The following is a 23,498-nucleotide window of genomic DNA, read 5'->3' on the forward strand; positions in this document are numbered from 1 at the left end:
CAGGTACTGTAACAGAAACATCAGGGAGGGGGGGGGACAGGTACTGTAACAGAAACATCAGGGAGGGGGAGGGGGACAGGTACTGTAACAGAAACATCAGGGAGGGGGGGGGACAGGTACTGTAACAGAAACATCAGGAAGGGGGACAGGTACTGTAACAGAAACATCAGGGAGGGGGGGGACAGGTACTGTAACAGAAACATCAGGGAGGGGGGGGGGACAGGTACTGTAACAGAAACATCAGGGAGGGGGAGGGGGGACAGGTACTGTAACAGAAACATCAGGGAGGGGGACAGGTACTGCAACAGAAACACTTATGTTTATTTACGGTTATCATGATAGTTTCCTTTTTTAAGCTTATAATATAAAGTTTCTTAAGCTTATAAAGTTATAACATGAACGAACATTAAGATAAGAATATCAACCAACTGCTAACTTTAGATTTGTTTGGAGAGGCGAATCATACACAGTTTAGGCTCTTGAAATCTTCGAAATAAAAATCATCTTGAGAGAACCTCCTCAAATTATTTGTTATATGGTAGTGTTGAAAGTATTAAAATTGCTAAGTTAAGATTTACCTGCGCCCACCCAGGCCCCGAAACCACAGTCTAGGTAAAGTTCGTTGTGGTTGCTCATTATCACCCTGTACCCCTTCTCCAGCATGTTCTTTAGCTGCAGGGGAGTGTTTGTTGTACATCTAGTCAGTGGCGTAACGTTGCCTGTTGGCGCCCCCCTGCCGAAAAAAACCGCCCCCCCTGTTGGCGCCCCCTCCCCTTTTGGTGCCCCTCCCTAAAATTGAACAAATTAGGTGATTTTAAAGAATACGCCGGTAAAATCACTAAAAAAGTGTGTATCTAGAGCTAAACGCGCAGTTTTGCTAGTACTTTAGTTAAGTTTTCGAAATTGTCCCACATTCAAACGACGATTTGGCGCCCCCCTAAGACGGCGCCCCTCTGCACAGCGGGGTCAGCAGGGCCTTTCGTTACGCCACTGCATCTAGTTAAGAATAGTTACTTATCACTGTCGAGTGTCGCTATAGCAATCAGCTTTAATAATCCAGTTACAAACCAAGACCTGAGCTGTGTCACGTGACCCTGGTTGCCATGGTAACTAACCTGTGTCACGTGTCCTTCTGTGTCATCCTCCGTGCTCCCCCAGAACTGTATAACATAGTTCTCCTTGTTAAGGAGCAATATCTCCTCACCTTAGGGAGCAAATAGTTATTTGCAAGAACTAACTGTGCAGTATTTTATTATTAAAATGAAATGAAAAACTCAAGTCTGCACCAAATCCGCAAAACCCTGTCAAAAATCTCATCTTACAGCAAGGCCTTGCAGCAAGGTCTATCATCTTGCAGCAAGGTCTATCATCTTGCAGCAAGGTCTATCATCTTGCAGCAAGGTCTATCATCTTACAGCAAGGCCTTGCAGCAAGGTCTATCATCTTGCAGCAAGGTCTATCATCTTACAGCAAGGCCTTGCAGCAAGGCCTTGCAGCAAGGTCTATCATCTTGCAGCAAGGTCTATCATCTTGCAGCAAGGTCTTGCAGCAAGGTCTATCATCTTGCAGCAAGGTCTATCATCTTGCAGCAAGGTCTATCATCTTGCAGCAAGGCCTTGCAGCAAGGTCTATCATCTTGCAGCAAGGCCTTGCAGCAAGGTCTACCATCTTGCAGCAAGGTCTATCATCTTACAGCAAGGCCTTGCAGCAAGGCCTATCATCTTGCAGCAAGGCCTTGCAGCAAGGTCTATCATCTTGCAGCAAGGTCTATCATCTTACAGCAAGGCCTTGCAGCAAGGCCTATCATCTTGCAGCAAGGCCTTGCAGCAAGGTCTATCATCTTGCAGCAAGGTCTATCATCTTGCAGCAAGGCCTTGCAGCAAGGTCTATCATCTTGCAGCAAGGCCTTGCAGCAAGGTCTTGCAGCAAGGTCTATCATCTTGCAGCAAGGCCTTGTAGCAAGGTCTATCATCTTGCAGCAAGGCCTTGCAGCAAGGTCTATCATCTTGCAGCAAAGCCTTGCAGCAAGGTCTATCATCTTGCAGCAAGGCCTTGCAGCAAGGTCTTGCAGCAAGGTCTATCATCTTGCAGCAAGGCCTTGCAGCAAGGTCTATCATCTTGCAGCAAGGCCTTGCAGCAAGGTCTATCATCTTGCAGCAAGGTCTATTATCTTGCAGCAAGGCCTTGCAGCAAGGCCTTGCAGCAAGGTCTATCATCTTGCAGCAAGGTCTATCATCTTGCAGCAAGGTCTATCATCTTGCAGCAAGGCCTTGCAGCAAGGTCTATCATCTTGCAGCAAGGTCTTGCAGCAAGGTCTTGCAGCAAGGTCTATCATCTTGCAGCAAGGTCTTGCAGCAAGGCCTATCATATTGCAGCAAGGCCTTGCAGCAAGGTCTTGCAGCAAGGTCTATCATCATGCAGCAAGGCCTTGCAGCAAGGCCTATCATCTTGCAGCAAGGCCTTGCAGCAAGGTCTATCATCTTGCAGGAAGGTCTATCATCTTGCAGTAAGGCCTTGCAGCAAGGTCTTGCAGGAAGGTCTATCATCTTGCAGCAAGGTCTATCATCTTGCAGCAAGGCCTTGCAGCAAGGTCTTGCAGCAAGGTCTACCATCTTGCAGCAAGGCCTTGCAGCAAGGCCTTGCAGGAAGCTCTATCATCTTGCAGCAAGGCCTTGAAGCAAGGCCTATCATCTTGCAGCAAGGCCTTGCAGCAAGGTCTATCATCTTGCAGCAAGGTCTATCATCTTGCAGCAAGGCCTTGCAGCAAGGTATATCATCTTGCAGCAAGGTCTTGCAGCAAGGTCTATCATCTTGCAGCAAGGTCTTGCAGCAAGGTCTTGCAGCATGGTCTATCATCATGCAGCAAGGCCTTGCAGCAAGGCCTATCATCTTGCAGCAAGGCCTTGCAGCAAGGTCTATCATCTTGCAGGAAGGTCTATCATCTTGCAGCAAGGCCTTGCAGCAAGGTCTTGCAGGAAGGTCTATCATCTTGCAGCAAGGTCTATCATCTTGCAGCAAGGCCTTGCAGCAAGGTCTTGCAGCAAGGTCTATCATCTTGCAGCAAGGTCTACCATCTTGCAGCAAGGCCTTGCAGCAAGGCCTTGCAGCAAGGTCTATCATCTTGTAGGAAGGTCTATCATCTTGCAGCAAGGCCTTGCAGCAAGGTCTTGCAGGAAGGTCTATCATCTTGCAGCAAGGTCTATAATCTTGCAGCAAGGCCTTGCAGCAAGGTCTTGCAGCAAGGTCTATCATCTTGCAGCAAGGTCTACCATCTTGCAGCAAGGCCTTGCAGGAAGGTCTATCATCTTGCAGCAAGGCCTTGAAGCAAGGCCTATCATCTTGCAGCAAGGCCTTGCAGCAAGGTCTATCATCTTGAAGCAAGGTCTTGCAGCAAGGCCTATCATCTTGCAGCAAGGTCTTGTAGCAAGGTCTATCATCTTGCAGCAAGGTCTTGCAGCAAGGCCTTGCAGCAAGGCCTATCATCTTGCAGCAAGGCCTTGCAGCAAGGTCTTGCAGCAAGGTCTATCATCTTGCAGTAAGGCCTTGCAGCAAGGCCTATCATCTTGCAGCAAGGCCTTGCAGCAAGGTCTATCATCTTGCAGCAAGGCCTTGCAGCAAGGTCTTGCAGCAAGGTCTTTCATCTTGCAGCAAGGCCTATCATCTTGCAGCAAGGTCTTGCAGCAAGGTCTATCATCTTGCAGCAAGGTCTATCATCTTGCAGCAAGGTCTATCATCTTGCAGCAAGGTCTATCATCTTGCAGCAAGGCCTTGTAGCAAGGTCTATCATCTTGCAGCAAGGCCTTGCAGCAAGGTCTATCATCTTACAGCAAGGCCTTGCAGCAAGGCCTATCATCTTGCAGCAAGGCCTTGCAGCAAGGTCTATCATCTTGCAGCAAGGTCTATCATCTTGCAGCAAGGCCTTGCAGCAAGGTCTATCATCTTGCAGCAAGGCCTTGCAGCAAGGTCTTGCAGCAAGGTCTATCATCTTGCAGCAAGGCCTTGTAGCAAGGTCTATCATCTTGCAGCAAGGCCTTGCAGCAAGGTCTATCATCTTGCAGCAAAGCCTTGCAGCAAGGTCTATCATCTTGCAGCAAGGCCTTGCAGCAAGGTCTATCATCTTGCAGCAAGGCCTTGCAGCAAGGTCTTGCAGCAAGGTCTATCATCTTGCAGCAAGGCCTTGCAGCAAGGTCTATCATCTTGCAGCAAGGCCTTGCAGCAAGGTCTATCATCTTGCAGCAAGGTCTATTATCTTGCAGCAAGGCCTTGCAGCAAGGCCTTGCAGCAAGGTCTATCATCTTGCAGCAAGGTCTATCATCTTGCAGCAAGGTCTATCATCTTGCAGCAAGGCCTTGCAGCAAGGTCTATCATCTTGCAGCAAGGTCTTGCAGCAAGGTCTTGCAGCAAGGTCTATCATCTTGCAGCAAGGTCTTGCAGCAAGGCCTATCATATTGCAGCAAGGCCTTGCAGCAAGGTCTTGCAGCAAGGTCTATCATCATGCAGCAAGGCCTTGCAGCAAGGTCTATCATCTTGCAGCAAGGTCTATCATCTTGCAGGAAGGTCTATCATCTTGCAGTAAGGCCTTGCAGCAAGGTCTTGCAGGAAGGTCTATCATCTTGCAGCAAGGTCTATCATCTTGCAGCAAGGCCTTGCAGCAAGGTCTTGCAGCAAGGTCTACCATCTTGCAGCAAGGCCTTGCAGCAAGGCCTTGCAGGAAGCTCTATCATCTTGCAGCAAGGCCTTGAAGCAAGGCCTATCATCTTGCAGCAAGGCCTTGCAGCAAGGTCTATCATCTTGCAGCAAGGTCTATCATCTTGCAGCAAGGCCTTGCAGCAAGGTCTATCATCTTGCAGCAAGGTCTTGCAGCAAGGTCTATCATCTTGCAGCAAGGTCTTGCAGCAAGGCCTATCATATTGCAGCAAGGCCTTGCAGCAAGGTCTTGCAGCATGGTCTATCATCATGCAGCAAGGCCTTGCAGCAAGGCCTATCATCTTGCAGCAAGGCCTTGCAGCAAGGTCTATCATCTTGCAGGAAGGTCTATCATCTTGCAGCAAGGTCTATCATCTTGCAGCAAGGTCTTGCAGCAAGGTCTATCATCTTGCAGCAAGGTCTACCATCTTGCAGCAAGGCCTTGCAGCAAGGCCTTGCAGCAAGGTCTATAATCTTCCAGCAAGGCCTTGCAGCAAGGTCTTGCAGCAAGGTCTATCATCTTGCAGCAAGGTCTACCATCTTGCAGCAAGGCCTTGCAGGAAGGTCTATCATCTTGCAGCAAGGCCTTGAAGCAAGGCCTATCATCTTGCAGCAAGGCCTTGCAGCAAGGTCTATCATCTTGAAGCAAGGTCTTGCAGCAAGGCCTATCATCTTGCAGCAAGGTCTTGTAGCAAGGTCTATCATCTTGCAGCAAGGTCTTGCAGCAAGGCCTTGCAGCAAGGCCTATCATCTTGCAGCAAGGCCTTGCAGCAAGGTCTTGCAGCAAGGTCTATCATCTTGCAGTAAGGCCTTGCAGCAAGGCCTATCATCTTGCAGCAAGGCCTTGCAGCAAGGTCTATCATCTTGCAGCAAGGCCTTGCAGCAAGGTCTTGCAGCAAGGTCTTTCATCTTGCAGCAAGGCCTATCATCTTGCAGCAAGGTCTTGCAGCAAGGTCTATCATCTTGCAGCAAGGTCTATCATCTTGCAGCAAGGTCTATCATCTTGCAGCAAGGTCTATCATCTTGCAGCAAGGCCTTGTAGCAAGGTCTATCATCTTGCAGCAAGGCCTTGCAGCAAGGTCTATCATCTTACAGCAAGGCCTTGCAGCAAGGCCTATCATCTTGCAGCAAGGCCTTGCAGCAAGGTCTATCATCTTGCAGCAAGGTCTATCATCTTGCAGCAAGGCCTTGCAGCAAGGTCTATCATCTTGCAGCAAGGCCTTGCAGCAAGGTCTTGCAGCAAGGTCTATCATCTTGCAGCAAGGCCTTGTAGCAAGGTCTATCATCTTGCAGCAAGGCCTTGCAGCAAGGTCTATCATCTTGCAGCAAAGCCTTGCAGCAAGGTCTATCATCTTGCAGCAAGGCCTTGCAGCAAGGTCTATCATCTTGCAGCAAGGCCTTGCAGCAAGGTCTATCATCTTGCAGCAAGGCCTTGCAGCAAGGTCTATCATCTTGCAGCAAGGTCTATTATCTTGCAGCAAGGCCTTGCAGCAAGGCCTTGCAGCAAGGCCTTGCAGCAAGGTCTATCATCTTGCAGCAAGGTCTATCATCTTGCAGCAAGGTCTATCATCTTGCAGCAAGGCCTTGCAGCAAGGTCTATCATCTTGCAGCAAGGTCTTGCAGCAAGGTCTTGCAGCAAGGTCTATCATCTTGCAGCAAGGTCTTGCAGCAAGGCCTATCATATTGCAGCAAGGCCTTGCAGCAAGGTCTTGCAGCAAGGTCTATCATCATGCAGCAAGGCCTTGCAGCAAGGTCTATCATCTTGCAGCAAGGTCTATCATCTTGCAGGAAGGTCTATCATCTTGCAGTAAGGCCTTGCAGCAAGGTCTTGCAGGAAGGTCTATCATCTTGCAGCAAGGTCTATCATCTTGCAGCAAGGCCTTGCAGCAAGGTCTTGCAGCAAGGTCTACCATCTTGCAGCAAGGCCTTGCAGCAAGGCCTTGCAGCAAGGCCTTGCAGCAAGGTCTATCATCTTGCAGCAAGGTCTATCATCTTGCAGCAAGGTCTATCATCTTGCAGCAAGGCCTTGCAGCAAGGTCTATCATCTTGCAGCAAGGTCTTGCAGCAAGGTCTTGCAGCAAGGTCTATCATCTTGCAGCAAGGTCTTGCAGCAAGGCCTATCATATTGCAGCAAGGCCTTGCAGCAAGGTCTTGCAGCAAGGTCTATCATCATGCAGCAAGGCCTTGCAGCAAGGTCTATCATCTTGCAGCAAGGTCTATCATCTTGCAGGAAGGTCTATCATCTTGCAGTAAGGCCTTGCAGCAAGGTCTTGCAGGAAGGTCTATCATCTTGCAGCAAGGTCTATCATCTTGCAGCAAGGCCTTGCAGCAAGGTCTTGCAGCAAGGTCTACCATCTTGCAGCAAGGCCTTGCAGCAAGGCCTTGCAGGAAGCTCTATCATCTTGCAGCAAGGCCTTGAAGCAAGGCCTATCATCTTGCAGCAAGGCCTTGCAGCAAGGTCTATCATCTTGCAGCAAGGTCTATCATCTTGCAGCAAGGCCTTGCAGCAAGGTCTATCATCTTGCAGCAAGGTCTTGCAGCAAGGTCTATCATCTTGCAGCAAGGTCTTGCAGCAAGGCCTATCATATTGCAGCAAGGCCTTGCAGCAAGGTCTTGCAGCATGGTCTATCATCATGCAGCAAGGCCTTGCAGCAAGGCCTATCATCTTGCAGCAAGGCCTTGCAGCAAGGTCTATCATCTTGCAGGAAGGTCTATCATCTTGCAGCAAGGTCTATCATCTTGCAGCAAGGCCTTGCAGCAAGGTCTTGCAGCAAGGTCTATCATCTTGCAGCAAGGTCTACCATCTTGCAGCAAGGCCTTGCAGCAAGGCCTTGCAGCAAGGTCTATCATCTTGTAGGAAGGTCTATCATCTTGCAGCAAGGCCTTGCAGCAAGGTCTTGCAGGAAGGTCTATCATCTTGCAGCAAGGTCTATCATCTTGCAGCAAGGCCTTGCAGCAAGGTCTTGCAGCAAGGTCTATCATCTTGCAGCAAGGTCTACCATCTTGCAGCAAGGCCTTGCAGGAAGGTCTATCATCTTGCAGCAAGGCCTTGAAGCAAGGCCTATCATCTTGCAGCAAGGCCTTGCAGCAAGGTCTATCATCTTGAAGCAAGGTCTTGCAGCAAGGCCTATCATCTTGCAGCAAGGTCTTGTAGCAAGGTCTATCATCTTGCAGCAAGGTCTTGCAGCAAGGCCTTGCAGCAAGGCCTATCATCTTGCAGCAAGGCCTTGCAGCAAGGTCTTGCAGCAAGGTCTATCATCTTGCAGTAAGGCCTTGCAGCAAGGCCTATCATCTTGCAGCAAGGCCTTGCAGCAAGGTCTATCATCTTGCAGCAAGGCCTTGCAGCAAGGTCTTGCAGCAAGGTCTTTCATCTTGCAGCAAGGCCTATCATCTTGCAGCAAGGTCTTGCAGCAAGGTCTATCATCTTGCAGCAAGGTCTATCATCTTGCAGCAAGGTCTATCATCTTGCAGCAAGGCCTTGTAGCAAGGTCTATCATCTTGCAGCAAGGCCTTGCAGCAAGGTCTATCATCTTGCAGCAAGGCCTTGTAGCAAGGTCTATCATCTTGCAGCAAGGTCTTTCATCTTGCAGCAACTTCTATAAAGAGCACGAGAAATACTTGAGCTAAGTACCTGTTGTCATGCGACTTGACCAGAGGATAGCTTTAGGTTTGTCTTCGGATGTTACTTCTTTTAGCTGCTCGTACGCTCTCTGTTGGTAGTAATCCCACAGCTTCATAAAACCTCCTACATCACTACTCCACCTGTTGTTGTATTGCTGGCCAAATAGCTTTACAAATAGTCGTTAACGTTCATTTTAGACAGTAATTGTATTTGTCCATTGTTAATAGGACTATAGCCCGGGCCCCCGGCGTGCGCTACTTCGTAGCACTTGCATCGGGCTAATATTTCGAGAAGAAACTAGCGGCGCGCGCTACTTCGAATAAATTTATACGAGTAACATCCGTCAACCCAAATACCACATTGGGTATAGGACACAAGGGCGGAAGACGCGTGGGCGGAGGTCGCGTAGGCGGAAGACTTGAGGGCGGAGGACGCAAGGGCGGAAGTTTCCTAAAAGGTTGGACACGAGGGCGGAGGTCGCGAGCGCGGAGGTCGATCCCAAGATTTGGGCGGAAGACTCGTAAAACGATCACATGTCCTAAATTCTCGACTGGTAATACTACAAAACCGGAAACATCACACAACGTACTTCAAATTGTATAAATTATATAAGTTATATTCAATCAAAGTTATATTCAATCATTTTAGTGGTACTGATTTCGAATTCTTTGTAACTTTACAAACAAAATACACAGGGTTATACTTATAGAGAACGCTTAACGGTAATATAAATCACAATGTAATCAATCAATTTTGTCAAACCCGAATAGAATAATATCACAATAACATAAACATTTCACATAGCACAACATCATCCTCGTACGAATGGTAGTTCTGAACTATGCTGAAGATTCTTCTATCCTTGTCGCTATTGGCCTTCCTCCTCTTAGGCTGCTGCTCTCCAAGCGAATTCGCTAAGGTCTTCTTGTCTGTCGAGGACTGTTCCATCTGGACTAGGAGATTCTGACGTTGTGACTCAAGTTGTTCGTTTCACTGTGCAATCTTTTCGTGTGAAAACTGTTGATCATATCCCAGAAGCCCTTGTGTCATGTGAGTCAAACTATCGAATCGAGTCACGTGATACATAACTTCGACTCACGTCATGAATCACCATGGTCATGATCTCATATAACACAACGGTATGTGAGGACATCACAACATCACGTAAACTGATCTGGGATATGATCAACTGTTTTCACACGAAGAGATTGCACAGTGAAACGAACAACTTGAGTCACAACGTAGACGACTCGAGAGACAACTAGTATATTTAAGACCGATGTTGGGAATAGAAGTATCTTATTAGAAGCCCTTGTGTCATGTGAGTCAAACTATCGAATCGAGTCACGTGATACATAACTTCGACTCACGTCATGAATCACCATGGTCATGATCTCATATAACACAACGGTATGTGAGGACATCACAACATCACGTAAACTGATCTGGGATATGATCAACTGTTTTCACACGAAGAGATTGCACAGTGAAACGAACAACTTGAGTCACAACGTAGACGACTCGAGAGACAACTAGTATATTTAAGACCGATGTTGGGAATAGAAGTATCTTATTATTTAGTTCCAGCTACATCTCAACTACTACAATAACAACCATGTACGATGAAGATACAGTAAAGATTATCAGAGGAAGGACTCCTACCAGTCAGAATCTCCTACACGGTGGTTTCCGCTACTCTAAGGATGGAAAGCTTACCACCGATGGACGCCAAGCCTGGAGATGTGTGAGGAAGAAAGACTGTTGCCGTGGTCGTCTGTATACCCTGAACGAATCCTTGGTGAAAGTGACACAGATACATAACCACGACGCTGATATCGCTGACTGTGAATTGAAAGAAGTCCTCGCTAAAGTCCAGGATCTGGCTGCTACGACGATGACTACTAACCACAACATCGGCGCCCTCAAAAACCTTGGTTCCTTTTCTCCAGACCGAATCATGGTGGACCTTGAGCTCGCCCTGAGGAACGCCCTATCGTCTACATTCGAGTCAGCCCAAGTGGATGGGTGCTTCTTTCATATCTGCCAGGCTGTCATGAGAGCTGTCGGGAGGCTTGGATACAAGGAGGAGTATGAAAAAGTCCTGACAGATCCCTCATCTGGCCAGAAGAACTACACCCCTACACGAATCTGGATACGGAGACTGATGCTCCTAGCCTTCATCCCCACCGAGGACGTCATCGAAGCGTATTTCAGAATCCTGGATGAGATACCGATAGGCCTCGCCATTGACGATCTCCTGGCATACTTCCAGACCACTTGGATCCAGGGACTAACGACTGCCTCCGGCACCGGACGAGCTAAATTCCCTCCGTCCACGTGGAATGCCTATGAACGCAGCCACTTCAACATGAACCGGAGAAACAACGTGGTGGAGTCCTGGAACAAGAAGTTCTCTGCTCTAGTCGGACACGCAAACCCGACCATCTACAATTTCATTGCAGCAGTCCAGATGGAACAGTCCTCGACAGACAAGAAGATCTTAGCGAATTCGCTTGGAGAGCAGCCGCCTAAGAGGAAGAAGGCCAACAGCGACAAGGATAGAAGAATCCTCAGCATAGTTCAGAACTACCATTCGTACGAGGATGATATTTTAACCTATATTGATTTGCTAAAGAGTGCTATGTGAAATGTTTATGTTATTGCATGATATTATTCTATTCGGGTTTTGACAAAATTGATTGATTACATTGTGATTTATATTACCTTTAAGCGTTCTCTATAACCCTGTGTATTTTGTTTTTAAAGTTACAAAGAATTCGAAATCAGTACCACTAAAATGATTGAATATAACTTATATAATTTATACAATTTGAAGTACGTTGTGTGATGTTTCAGGTTTTGTAGTATTACCAGTCGAGCATTTAGGACATGTGATCGTTTTACGAGACTTCCGCCCAAATCATGGGATCGACCTCCGCCCTCGCGACCTCCGCCCTCGTGTCCAACCTTTTAGGAAACTTCCGCCCTTGCGTCCTCCGCCCTCAAGTCTTCCGCCTACGCGACCTCCGCCCACGCGTCTTCCGCCCTCCTGACTGGTTCCCACCACATTTATTTTAAGCGACGTTCGACCTAGTATAGGTTATGTTGACTTCTGTTTAATCTCGCTCATTTAGCTTACCCTTTGGACTCCATAAAGTTAGTGATAGATGTCTCAGATTTCCAGCAATCAAAATTAACTTCGTCTCCTCCCATGTGCAACCATTCGCTTGGGAACGAGTCTTTAAGGTCTTGGTATATATCCTGGAATGATAGTTGGAGGTAAAGAACTGCTTTCTTTAATGAGGAAGAAATCTGCGAGTGTGATAAGCACCCTTAAACTCTTTAACAGTTTCCAAAATCTCAGTCGCCTCAGACTCAGAGTTTCGTGTAAAAATGCCGAATTCAAATTCTAACGAAATAATAATTCTAACGAAAACGACCTTTAAAACAGGGTACAGCTCCTCGTTAGCAACATTCATCTGCCCACAGGGCGGCTCCAAACAATAGTCAGTCCACAGTTCTTTACCAACACACACAACTAGATCACCTGGATATTGAGATTTCGATTGAAAACTAATTTATTTAATTAATTTCAACACTCTATGAAATATCTTATTTTTAATAACAAAATAACTTTAGTCCCTGGGATAATCCTACATTTTCCCTCGCGGTATCCTTAACCTACCTTTCCCAGCAGCCTTGCCCCACTGCCATCCATATCCAGCATGTGCGGGGGCGTCTAGCTCTGGAATTATCCTGATACCCCGCTTCTGAAAACAGTACGTAAAAAACACGAAACTCTCCTCACTGTGATTTGGTCAAATCGTGTTATAGATTAGTATAATTGTTACCCAAGGTTTACCACTTAACGAGTATGTTAAAATAACAGATCAAAGGAAACACCTCAAACATTAACCTTAGCATTGTCAATTGTAGGTTTATAACCTACCAAGACGCGCGCCGAGTTGGACTCGTTGCAAATTGACGGTCTATTTGGAATATTTAGAACAAGTATTTTACGAGTAACACCCGCTAACCTTAGCATACGTGACAATATCCTTCACAATTTCAGGAGTGTAAGTTTTATCAGGAAGATACGCCCCGTACTCTGACATCTTAGGGACTGTCTTACTGACAAAGGGGAAGCTGTGGCTGTCGGAGAGGTGCCAGTGCAGAGTGTTCATCTTAGCTGCTGCTAGACCGTCTACAATCTTCCTGAACACATTGCAATTAGACCATCTAGTATCTTCCTGAACACATTGCAATCTTAGCTGCTGCTAGACCGTCTAGAATCTTCCTGAACACATTGCAATTAGACCATCTAGTATCTTCCTGAACACATTGCAATCTTAGCTGCTGCTAGACCGTCTACAATCTTCCTGAACACATTGCAATTAGACCATCTAGTATCTTCCTGAACACATTGCAATCTTAGCTGCTGCTAGACTGTCTAGTATCTTCCTGAACACATTGCAATTAGACCATCTAGTATCTTCCTGAACACATTGCAATTAGACCATCTAGTATCTTCCTGAACACATTGCAATTAGACCGTCTAGTATCTTCCTGAACACATTGCAATCTTAGCTGCTGCTAGACTGTCTAGTATCTTCCTGAACACATTGCAATTAGACCATCTAGTATCTTCCTGAACACATTGCAATCTTAGCTGCTGCTAGACCGTCTAGTATCTTCCTGAACACATTGCAATTAGACCATCTAGAATCTTCCTGAACACATTGCAATTAGACCATCTAGTATCTTCCTGAACACATTGCAATCTTAGCTGCTGCTAGACCGTCTAGAATCTTCCTGAACACATTGCAATTAGACCATCTAGTATCTTCCTGAACACATTGCAATCTTAGCTGCTTCTAGACCGTCTACAATCTTCCTGAACACATTGCAATTAGACCATCTAGTATCTTCCTGAACACATTGCAATCTTAGCTGCTGCTAGACTGTCTAGTATCTTCCTGAACACATTGCAATTAGACCATCTAGTATCTTCCTGAACACATTGCAATTAGACCATCTAGTATCTTCCTGAACACATTGCAATTAGACCGTCTAGTATCTTCCTGAACACATTGCAATCTTAGCTGCTGCTAGACTGTCTAGTATCTTCCTGAACACATTGCAATTAGACCATCTAGTATCTTCCTGAACACATTGCAATCTTAGCTGCTGCTAGACCGTCTAGTATCTTCCTGAACACATTGCAATTAGACCATCTAGAATCTTCCTGAACACATTGCAATTAGACCATCTAGTATCTTCCTGAACACATTGCAATCTTAGCTGCTGCTAGACTGTCTAGTATCTTCCTGAACACATTGCAATTAGACCATCTAGTATCTTCCTGAACACATTGCAATTAGACCGTCTAGTATCTTCCTGAACACATTGCAATCTTAGCTGCTGCTAGACTGTCTAGTATCTTCCTGAACACATTGCAATTAGACCGTCTAGAATCTTCCTGAACACATTGCAATTAGACCATCTAGTATCTTCCTGAACACATTGCAATCTTAGCTGCTGCTAGACTGTCTAGTATCTTCCTGAACACATTGCAATTAGACCATCTAGTATCTTCCTGAACACATTGCAATCTTAGCTGCTGCTAGACCGTCTAGAATCTTCCTGAACACATTGCAATTAGACCATCTAGTATCTTCCTGAACACATTGCAATTAGACCGTCTAGTATCTTCCTGAACACATTGCAATCTTAGCTGCTGCTAGACTGTCTAGTATCTTCCTGAACACATTGCAATTAGACCGTCTAGAATCTTCCTGAACACATTGCAATTAGACCATCTAGTATCTTCCTGAACACATTGCAATCTTAGCTGCTGCTAGACCGTCTACAATCTTCCTGAACACATTGCAATTAGACCATCTAGTATCTTCCTGAACACATTGCAATCTTAGCTGCTGCTAGACCGTCTAGAATCTTCCTGAACACATTGCAATTAGACCATCTAGTATCTTCCTGAACACATTGCAATTAGACCGTCTAGTATCTTCCTGAACACATTGCAATCTTAGCTGCTGCTAGACTGTCTAGTATCTTCCTGAACACATTGCAATTAGACCGTCTAGAATCTTCCTGAACACATTGCAATTAGACCATCTAGTATCTTCCTGAACACATTGCAATCTTAGCTGCTGCTAGACCGTCTAGAATCTTCCTGAACACATTGCAATTAGACCATCTAGTATCTTCCTGAACACATTGCAATTAGACCGTCTAGTATCTTCCTGAACACATTGCAATCTTAGCTGCTGCTAGACTGTCTAGTATCTTCCTGAACACATTGCAATTAGACCGTCTAGAATCTTCCTGAACACATTGCAATTAGACCATCTAGTATCTTCCTGAACACATTGCAATCTTAGCTGCTGCTAGACTGTCTAATATCTTCCTGAACACATTGCAATTAGACCATCTAGTATCTTCCTGAACACATTGCAATCTTAGCTGCTGCTAGACCGTCTAGAATCTTCCTGAACACATTGTAATTAGACCATCTAGTATCTTCCTGAACACATTGCAATCTTAGCTGCTGCTAGACTGTCTAGTATCTTCCTGAACACATTGTAATTAGACCATCTAGTATCTTCCTGAACACATTGCAATCTTAGCTGCTGCTAGACTGTCTAATATCTTCCTGAACACATTGCAATTAGACCATCTAGTATCTTCCTGAACACATTGCAATCTTAGCTGCTGCTAGACCGTCTAGTATCTTCCTGAACACATTGCAATTAGACCGTCTAGTATCTTCCTGAACACATTGCAATCTTAGCTGCTGCTAGACTGTCTAGTATCTTCCTGAACACATTGCAATTAGACCATCTAGTATCTTCCTGAACACATTACAATCTTAGCTTCTGCTAGACTGTCTAATATCTTCCTGAACACATTGCAATTAGACCATCTAGTATCTTCCTGAACGCATTGCAATCTTAGCTGCTGCTAGACCGTCTACAATCTTCCTGAACACATTGCAATTAGACCATCTAGTATCTTCCTGAACACATTGCAATCTTAGCTGCTGCTAGACTGTCTAGTATCTTCCTGAACACATTGCAATTAGACCATCTAGTATCTTCCTGAACGCATTGCAATCTTAGCTGCTGCTAGACCATTAATGAACTTATTACTGTAGCTGCTGCTAGACCATCTACAATCTTCCTGAACACATTGCAATTATCATCTTAGCTGCTGCTAGACCGTCTACAATCTTCCTGAACACATTGCAATCTTAGCTGCTGCTAGACCATCTAGAATCTTCCTGAACACATTGCAATGAAAAACTTATTACTGTGCTATACTGATACTTAATGAAATAGTCATGTAAATTGTTTATAGAATACAGCAGATAGACATAATTCTCACATTAACTAGGTAGAGTAGACTCTCAGTATATGTAAAGTAAAGATTGATAACCTACTTGATAACAGGAGTTGAAATGTAGTTCCTGCTGGTATCAATTGAGAGACCACGCCAGGGATAATAAGGACTGTCCACTATCTTTATACTGTTAACTATGTAGGTCCTGTTGTCCACTGTGTCGGATAGAGCCAGCTGTGACAGTGTTACAACTCCATGACGCGCTCCCTGGTGGACATGTCATTGGGAATCTCACCAGATCAACAAAACAAGATCAATTCTATTTCTGAATGAAAATTTCATCTAATTTGTTGCACTGTTTTATACGTTTAATATTTTTACTAATAGTAGTTATACTTATATCAACAGCTAACAGCTTACAAAGTAAGAGGCAGCTTTGACTTTGGCGTTAACATTTCCTTGCTCGTCAGTAGAGATAGTAAGTTCGTAGCTCTCATCCGCTGTATCCGTGAAGTCAGTCAAAGTACCGTTCTCAACATCGAACGAGAAGTTTAGCTGTGGATATAACATTATGATTAACTAGGGTGTAGGGTTTGCTCAAATATTCAAGTGGTATTTTTTGGGATTTCCGAAATTAAAAACGCTCTCGTGTGGCCGAGTTAATCGATAATGTGTTGCCAATATTGAAATAAATAAGATAAGGTAGTTTAAATTTATTTTTGACAAACTTTAAATGTTAAAAGAGAGGACACTATTTTGTAACTTTTACCTCAACATCTGCATCAGAGTGGCTGTATTTTAATTTCAAATCTTCGACTAAATCGTCCAATTCTGATGCACCAACATTGTTTTGTGTATTCCCATTATATCTTGAGAATATATGGATATTGAAACTGGAAGTTGATCACAAATTGGATATCGTTATGAAATTGAGAATTGTTCAGCTTCGTAATGACTACGAATGTGCTAAATCACTCTACACTCGAACTTCAAGATCTTTCTGAAAGCCCCCCCCCCCCACGGGTGGGGGGGGGGCTACATTACTGATCAATCAGACTTGTAAGATTTTACCGTTACTTATTTAGTTATTGCAGGCCTCTCATAGTCATATAGGGGGGGGGGGGGTGTCACGTCCGTCTATGTCCGCCTATGTCCTGTCCTTTTTGGATTCTATGAGACAACGGACGTGTTTTTTGGGACATTGGCGGACACGGACGGACATTGGCGGACACGGACGGACATTGGCGGACTCGGACGGACATTGGCGGACTCGGACGGACATTGGCGGACTCGGACGGACATTTGCGGACCCGGACGGACATTGGCGGACTCGGACGGACATTGGTGGACATTAGCGGACATATAAGAGGTCTAAAGAATAAAGATCTCACAAATATCACAGTGCTGGCAAGCACGACCGTTGCATTTATTGTGGGTATACTATGTACCCCATTTATTATTATACCCCCTTTACTATAATTATACCCCCTTTGGTACACGTTACAAGCTTCTTTCGTGCACGCGAAGCGTGCACTCCGGCCGGAGGCGGCGGCCGAAGGCCGCCGCCTCCGGCAGGAGTTTTTCAGGCATTAAGAAGTCGTTCAGCAGATTTATTTTTAGTTCAAAACATTCTGATTTGATGTCAAAGATGACAGGAATAAAAAATAGTTATGTTGAGATTTTTAAGAAATTTGCATAAAATACTCGCCAGCACTGTTATACGAAATTCGGTAAAAAACCCAAAATCGCCATATTCAGGTGCCTTAAAAACCATATTAAAATTGAGTTAGAGATCTGAAATTTTTCAGGGCGTCTAGACGTTGACCAAATCGACTGCAAAAAAGGTTTCAGGCTTCAGGAGCATCGGGAAGTGGGTTTTCTAGAACCCCTGTTTTACGACAGATTGTCGTGATACATATTCAGGGATAGACGCTTTGACAGTCAAATATAGTCAATTGTATCCTAAATTTAGGTGTCCATAGATTCAAAAGTATAAAAGATACAGCCATTTCCGACCACAGGTCTTTAAAATAATTGTTTACACTTTAGTTTACATTGTATAAAAAAATTATTTGACGTCATAAACACCCCTTGATGACGTCATCAAGGTAACCGTTTTTAAAACTTGATTTTCGACAAAGTAATAACTTCTAAAATTGATTTAACACTATTTAAAAGTAATTTTTTTCAACATCTGAGGAAATTTTCATCTTAGATAATTGTTCAAGCATTCTGAAAATCTACCGGAAAGTTTTCTTATCTTACTCCTTCATAAAGATATTTGCCTTTGAAGTTAGTGCTTTTTTGAAAAATTATTTTTTTAAAACGTCAATTTTGCGATTTAGTATTCTCTGGTGTTGGGCTATCCCTTGGGTTGTGGAGCTCAGTTCTGCTTCCTATAGGTATAAATTGTGCATTAGGCTAGTTTTAAAGTTGAAAATCAAAAAGTTGCACACGTGGGGACACGCCCAAATTGATTAAAAATTGCTAAAATCACTGAAAATTGGTGTTTTCACGATTTTTATCAACTTTGGAGTCCCGTTGTGATCCAAGTTCTATTTGAAATCTTTTGAAACTTTGCACGCTTATCAAACTATATATAAAATACCGCTATGCAAAAATTTACGGCGATTCAGTATTGGATGCGCACGTAACGTCCGCTCAAAGTTTGCACGTGCGAACGGTGAGAATTATGCTCATTCGTGATTTCGAACAAATTCTGCTTTACCACGACAGTTCAATGTCATTATAAATGAAGTTAATGGCAACTTGAATGATTATAATGTTTTATGTTCAGTCAGTGATAGACCGATATGCTTACTTAAACACAAGGAAATGTTTTTAAAGTAAAAATTTCGAAATCGTTGAAACTTCCTCCTTATTAATGAAGACATCAGTTTATATTTCGATTTTATAAAGTATCCTGATATGACATTATAATCAAAAAGAGATGATATTTTACCAAAACCCATAATCATGGGTAGAGTGGACCGCTGCCAGTGTCTCTCTTTCCCAAACAAAAGGAAATGATATTAATTTGATTGACCGTTCTCAAATGCAAAATGATACCGAGAATGAAATCGGTCGCTCGCTTTTTCCATTAATTTACAATTGTAATAGATTAAGAAGAACTACCCGAAGGCAGCTGTACTCAGCAATAAAGATTCAATAAACTTCAGCTAATTTACTAACTACCAGTACCACCCTTATCCCGAAATACTAGGTATATCGACCCGAACGCAACCCAAAGGAATTTGTACAGCATGTGATTGATTGTAAGCCGTGAATGAATACTAACTACCAGTACCACCCTTATCCCGAAATACTAGGTATATCGACCCGAACGCAACCCAAAGGAATTTTTACAGCATGTGATTGATTGTACTATTGTAAGCCGTGAATGAATGGGAAAAGCGAGCGACCGATTTCATTCTCGGTATCATTTTGCATTTGAGAACGGTCAATCAAATTAATATCATTTCCTTTTGTTTGGGAAAGAGAGACACTGGCAGCGGTCCACTCTACCCATGATTATGGGTTTTGGTAAAATTCCCAATATTTAATTAAATCCAGTCACCAAATCCGGTCGCTAAATCCAGATCTATAATTTGTGTCGTCAACATATCTTTGAAACAGTTACACAGGGTACACAGTAGGCACAGTACCTATTTAACGAAATATAGGGAATATAACTTATTAATCACACTAAAGCTATTAATAGCTTTAACTTATTTAATCAAATTATATAGGGACCCAGGAAAAGGCCCCAGGAGGAGGAGGAAGAGGACTGGGGAGGATCAGGAAGACCCAGGAGGAGGACCCAGGAGGAGGAGGAGGACTGAGGAGGACTGAGGAGGAGGACTGACGATGACTGAGAAGGAGGAGGACTGAGGAGTACTGAGGAGGATGGCTGAGGAGGATGGCTGAGGAGGATGAATGAGGAGGATGACTGAGAGGGAGGAGGAGGAGGACTCAGGAGGAGGACTCAGGAGGAAGAGGAGGAGGACTCAGGAGGAGGACTTAGGAGAAATGAGAAGGAGGACTGAGGAGAACTGATGAGGAGGAGGAGGAGGAGGACTGAATAGGAGGAGGAGAAGGAGGGGGACTGGGAGAGGACTGAGGAGGAGGAGGACTGATGAGAAGGATGATGAGGAGGAGGATAAAGAGGAGGAGGAGCACCCAGGAGGAGGAGGACTGAGGAGGAGGACTGAGGAGGAGGACTGAGGAGGACTGAGGAGGATGGCTGAGGAGGATGACTGAGAGGGAAGAGGAGGAGGAGGAGAAGAACTCTGGAGGAGGAGGAGGAGGACTGAGGAGGACTGAGGAGGACTGAGGAGGACTGAGGGGGACTGAGAAGGAGGAGGACTGAGGAGGAGAAGGAGGAGGAGAACTGAATAGGAGGAGGAGGAGGAGGGGGACTGGGGGAGGACTGAGGAGGACTGAGGAGGACTGAGGACTGAGGAGGAAGAGGAGGAGGATGAAGAGGAGGAGGAGGACCCAGGAGGAGGACCCAGGAGGAGGACTCAGGAGGATTGATTGAGGAGCACTACCCAGAGGCATTACTCGGCACTAACGCCTTAAAATCTTTAATTACAATCAAATATAAATATATGCACACAATGTATAAAATATGAATAATGTATAAAATATGATTACGCTATTAGCAAATTTGAATAGTACTACTATTAAGAATTTGTAAATAACTCTTATCTCTTGACATAAATTTAGAACAGCGACACAGGGTCTGAAGAATGCGCGGTGATATTTTTGTCTTGTAAATGACAGTGAAATTGCGCGGTAGCGATAGCATTGTAGAAAATGCTCGAAGATAGTCATATTTCGTTATGAGGTTAAAGTTTTGTTGCTCGTTATTATCAACGTACGTTGTATCAAATTATTTAAATTTCTAAAAGTACGAAATTTGAGTTTTTCCAGTCCTTGTCATCCGGGTTAAGTGCTTGTGCAGTAAGCACATGCTTGCTGACTGTAGACTTGAATGAATTTAGGAATTTGTCTTGTAGGCAAGTCGTGACATATTTTATGTCCTTGTTAATAATGTTGACTGTTTTGTTATATAACTTAGGCCCAATGTAAGAAATGCTCTTGTCTGAATTACATAAACGGTTAAATGGTACTGCAAAGAACTCAGGTTCTCTTCTAGGTGCGTTTAAGTTTGAAACAGTGAACATTCTTATAATATTTGGTGGTGCAGTGTTAGAATAAACTTTGTGCATTAAGCATAATATACATTTAGCTATCACGTTCGGTAAAGCTAATACTTCTAGTTTATTGAAAATTTCCTTTGTGTGTGAAGGTGTACTGTTCAGATCTTTGTCATAAAAATAGCGGTGGTATTGGTTATCTGCAGCGCGAATGCCCTTTTTCTGGGCAGAGAAGACTCTTTTAACGGAGTTTAGCGATCTTGTTCCCCAAACTGTGCAGCAGTAGTACAAGTGAGACTGAACAAAGCTGTTGTATATCAACTTGAGTGCTTTGTTAGGTACAGAGCCTTTGAGTTTGTAGAGTATGCCCGCATTTCTAGATAATTTAGTGGCTAAATGTCTAATGTGGTGGGCCCAATTTAGCTTGGTATCAATGATCACGCCAAGAAACCTTTCGTGATCACTTTGCTTTAATCGTTCACCTCCCATGTAAATTTCTATATCCTCAGTTTTCTTATTTGTAAAGATCATATATTTAGTTTTGCTAGCATTTAATTTAAGCCCGTTATTAGTAGCCCAATCAATTATCAAAGTCAGAATCTCATTCACCATTGCATTAAGTTGTTCAAATGTATCTGTACTTATTATTAGGTTTGCGTCGTCAGCGAAATAAATATGTTTAGCTAAATTACTAATCTGAGGAAGGTCGTTGATGTAAATTATGAACAGAATTGGTCCGAGAATGGAGCCCTGTGGTACTCCGTAGTTAAGTTTGAGGTGAGAGGACTTGCAGTTGTTGACGCTCACGTATTGCTCTCTATCGGTAAGATATGAGTGAAACCAAGATAAAGCCAAGGAGGAGGAGGAGGAGGACTGGGGAGGAGGAGGACTGTTGAGGACTGATGAGGAGGACTGAGGACGAGGAGCTAGGAGGAGTAGGAGTAGGAGGAGGACTGAGGAGGGGAGGAGGAAGAGGACTGAGGAAGATCAGGAAGACCTAGGAGGAGGAGGAGAAAGAGTAGGAGGAGGAAGCATTTAAATGTTATTTCCATTTTAGTCCGTTTTTGTCCATTTTTGTCCGCTCTATTTTTTGTCCGTTTTGAAAATATAGGGTACCGAACGGACAAAAAACATGATATAACAGCAAAAATTGAATATTTTATTTAGCAATTTAGGTGTCCATTAATGTCCGCTAAAGTCCGTATTATATGTCTGTCTATGTCCGCCTATGTCCGCCTATGTCCTGTCCTTTTAGGATTCTATGAGACAAGCGGACATAGACGGACGTGACACCCCCCCCCCCCCCCCATATAACATTTTATTATCAATACTAGTTGCACCCAAGTGTGACCCAACTGGCAAAGTTGCCTAAACAAATCCAGAAACTCCTGTGTTACTCACGAGAGATCCCTCATGTTAACAGCTGAAGCTTGTCCGGAGTTCCCGGACACCTCTTTAGGACGCGGCCACAACACCCGGGTAGCTGAAGGAGCACCTTTGTCTTCTTTGGCTGTTGAGACACATTCCAGCTTACACTTGGACGGAGGCGTGAAACTCTCGTCATCAACTGCGGATTAAATATTATTCTCATTGCATTTCTCGTTTAAATCTTATATGTTCGTCCGGTCCGGTCCGGGTCAATGCCATGCAGGTATAACCTCCACTTTTATCAGTGACAGTAGTTTTGGGCGCGCGTTGAATTACCTCTTTTATCTCTGCAGCTATGTACTTGTAGAATGTAGATTTGAATACATTGTTTGTACATTTTCTGTACATCTGACATCGTGTACGATGCCTTTTCCGCTACTACATATACAAAATGAACACTTGGATATGGTATAGATGATGCAGCTTTGCACTACTGCTAATATTATTGCTAAAGTATTATATAACTATAAGTTCGATGCCATGAATTTGAATATCTTGATTTTTACATTTACAATAATGAACAAAACTAAAACTCCGGGAATTTCGAAAGCCCAAAGGTTGTTAGTGTTACTACCTTATCGGACCTTATTTGGACGGACATTACATGAACGGACATAATTATGAACGGACATTAATATGAACGCTCGAAGGCATTCAAAACCATCAAAAATCCGAATTTTTTAAATTTTTTTTGACGTTTTTTAAATTTCAGCAAATGATTGTTAAATCCATTTTTTATACAGTAAGTAAGAAAAGCAGTCATTAAGCAGTAAAAATGTTAAAATATGTGTAGATGATCAGTTTCTAATATCAGATATCATCTTCATCAAATGGGTTTTCGGTTTACCGTTTATGGAAACCTTTTTTATCAAACTACCCCGGTACTCCTGCATTTCAGTGTTAACTTTTACAAGCCATTCGGCGTGAGCCGTGAAGTAGTTTTATCTTCTAAGACAATTTAAGGTTAACCTTAACACCTAACATCACGTGGAGCTTTCCTAGCACTGTTTCATTACCGCCCCTGAGTAATATGAGCTATAACAACGTCGGACAATGTCCTTGGCAACACGATTTACCGTAACATCTAGAGGCTGGAACAAGTTTGTCATGTTGGCGGGGACTATTTCATGAACTATGTAAATGTTGTTGAGTGCCATAATTTCGTTGACTTTTTTCCGCCAAGTGACCCTTGAAAACATCATATACTAGTAGAGTTTTCTGTGCCTCCGGCAGACCAAGGA

The 23,498-nt window shown here is 44.0% G+C and overlaps 1 protein-coding gene across 1 annotated transcript in view; it reads right to left on the reverse strand.

Moving 5' to 3' along the window:
- The window catches only part of LOC134822809 (chitooligosaccharidolytic beta-N-acetylglucosaminidase-like), a gene marked incomplete in the record, with an annotated part of 941,725 nt that overhangs the window by 4,564 nt on the left and 913,663 nt on the right, over positions 1-23,498 (reverse strand). Inside the window, 6 exon segments of the mRNA XM_063834075.1 lie at positions 579-672; positions 1,116-1,204; positions 8,318-8,448; positions 11,448-11,569; positions 11,749-11,855; positions 11,994-12,072. Of these exon segments, the coding sequence (XP_063690145.1) occupies positions 579-672; positions 1,116-1,204; positions 8,318-8,448; positions 11,448-11,569; positions 11,749-11,855; positions 11,994-12,072 (622 nt within the window).

The sequence above is a fragment of the Bolinopsis microptera genome, chromosome 11 (assembly GCF_026151205.1).
Source record: "Bolinopsis microptera isolate Bmic1 chromosome 11, MBARI_Bmic_1.0, whole genome shotgun sequence".
NCBI classification, from domain to species: domain Eukaryota; kingdom Metazoa; phylum Ctenophora; class Tentaculata; order Lobata; family Bolinopsidae; genus Bolinopsis; species Bolinopsis microptera.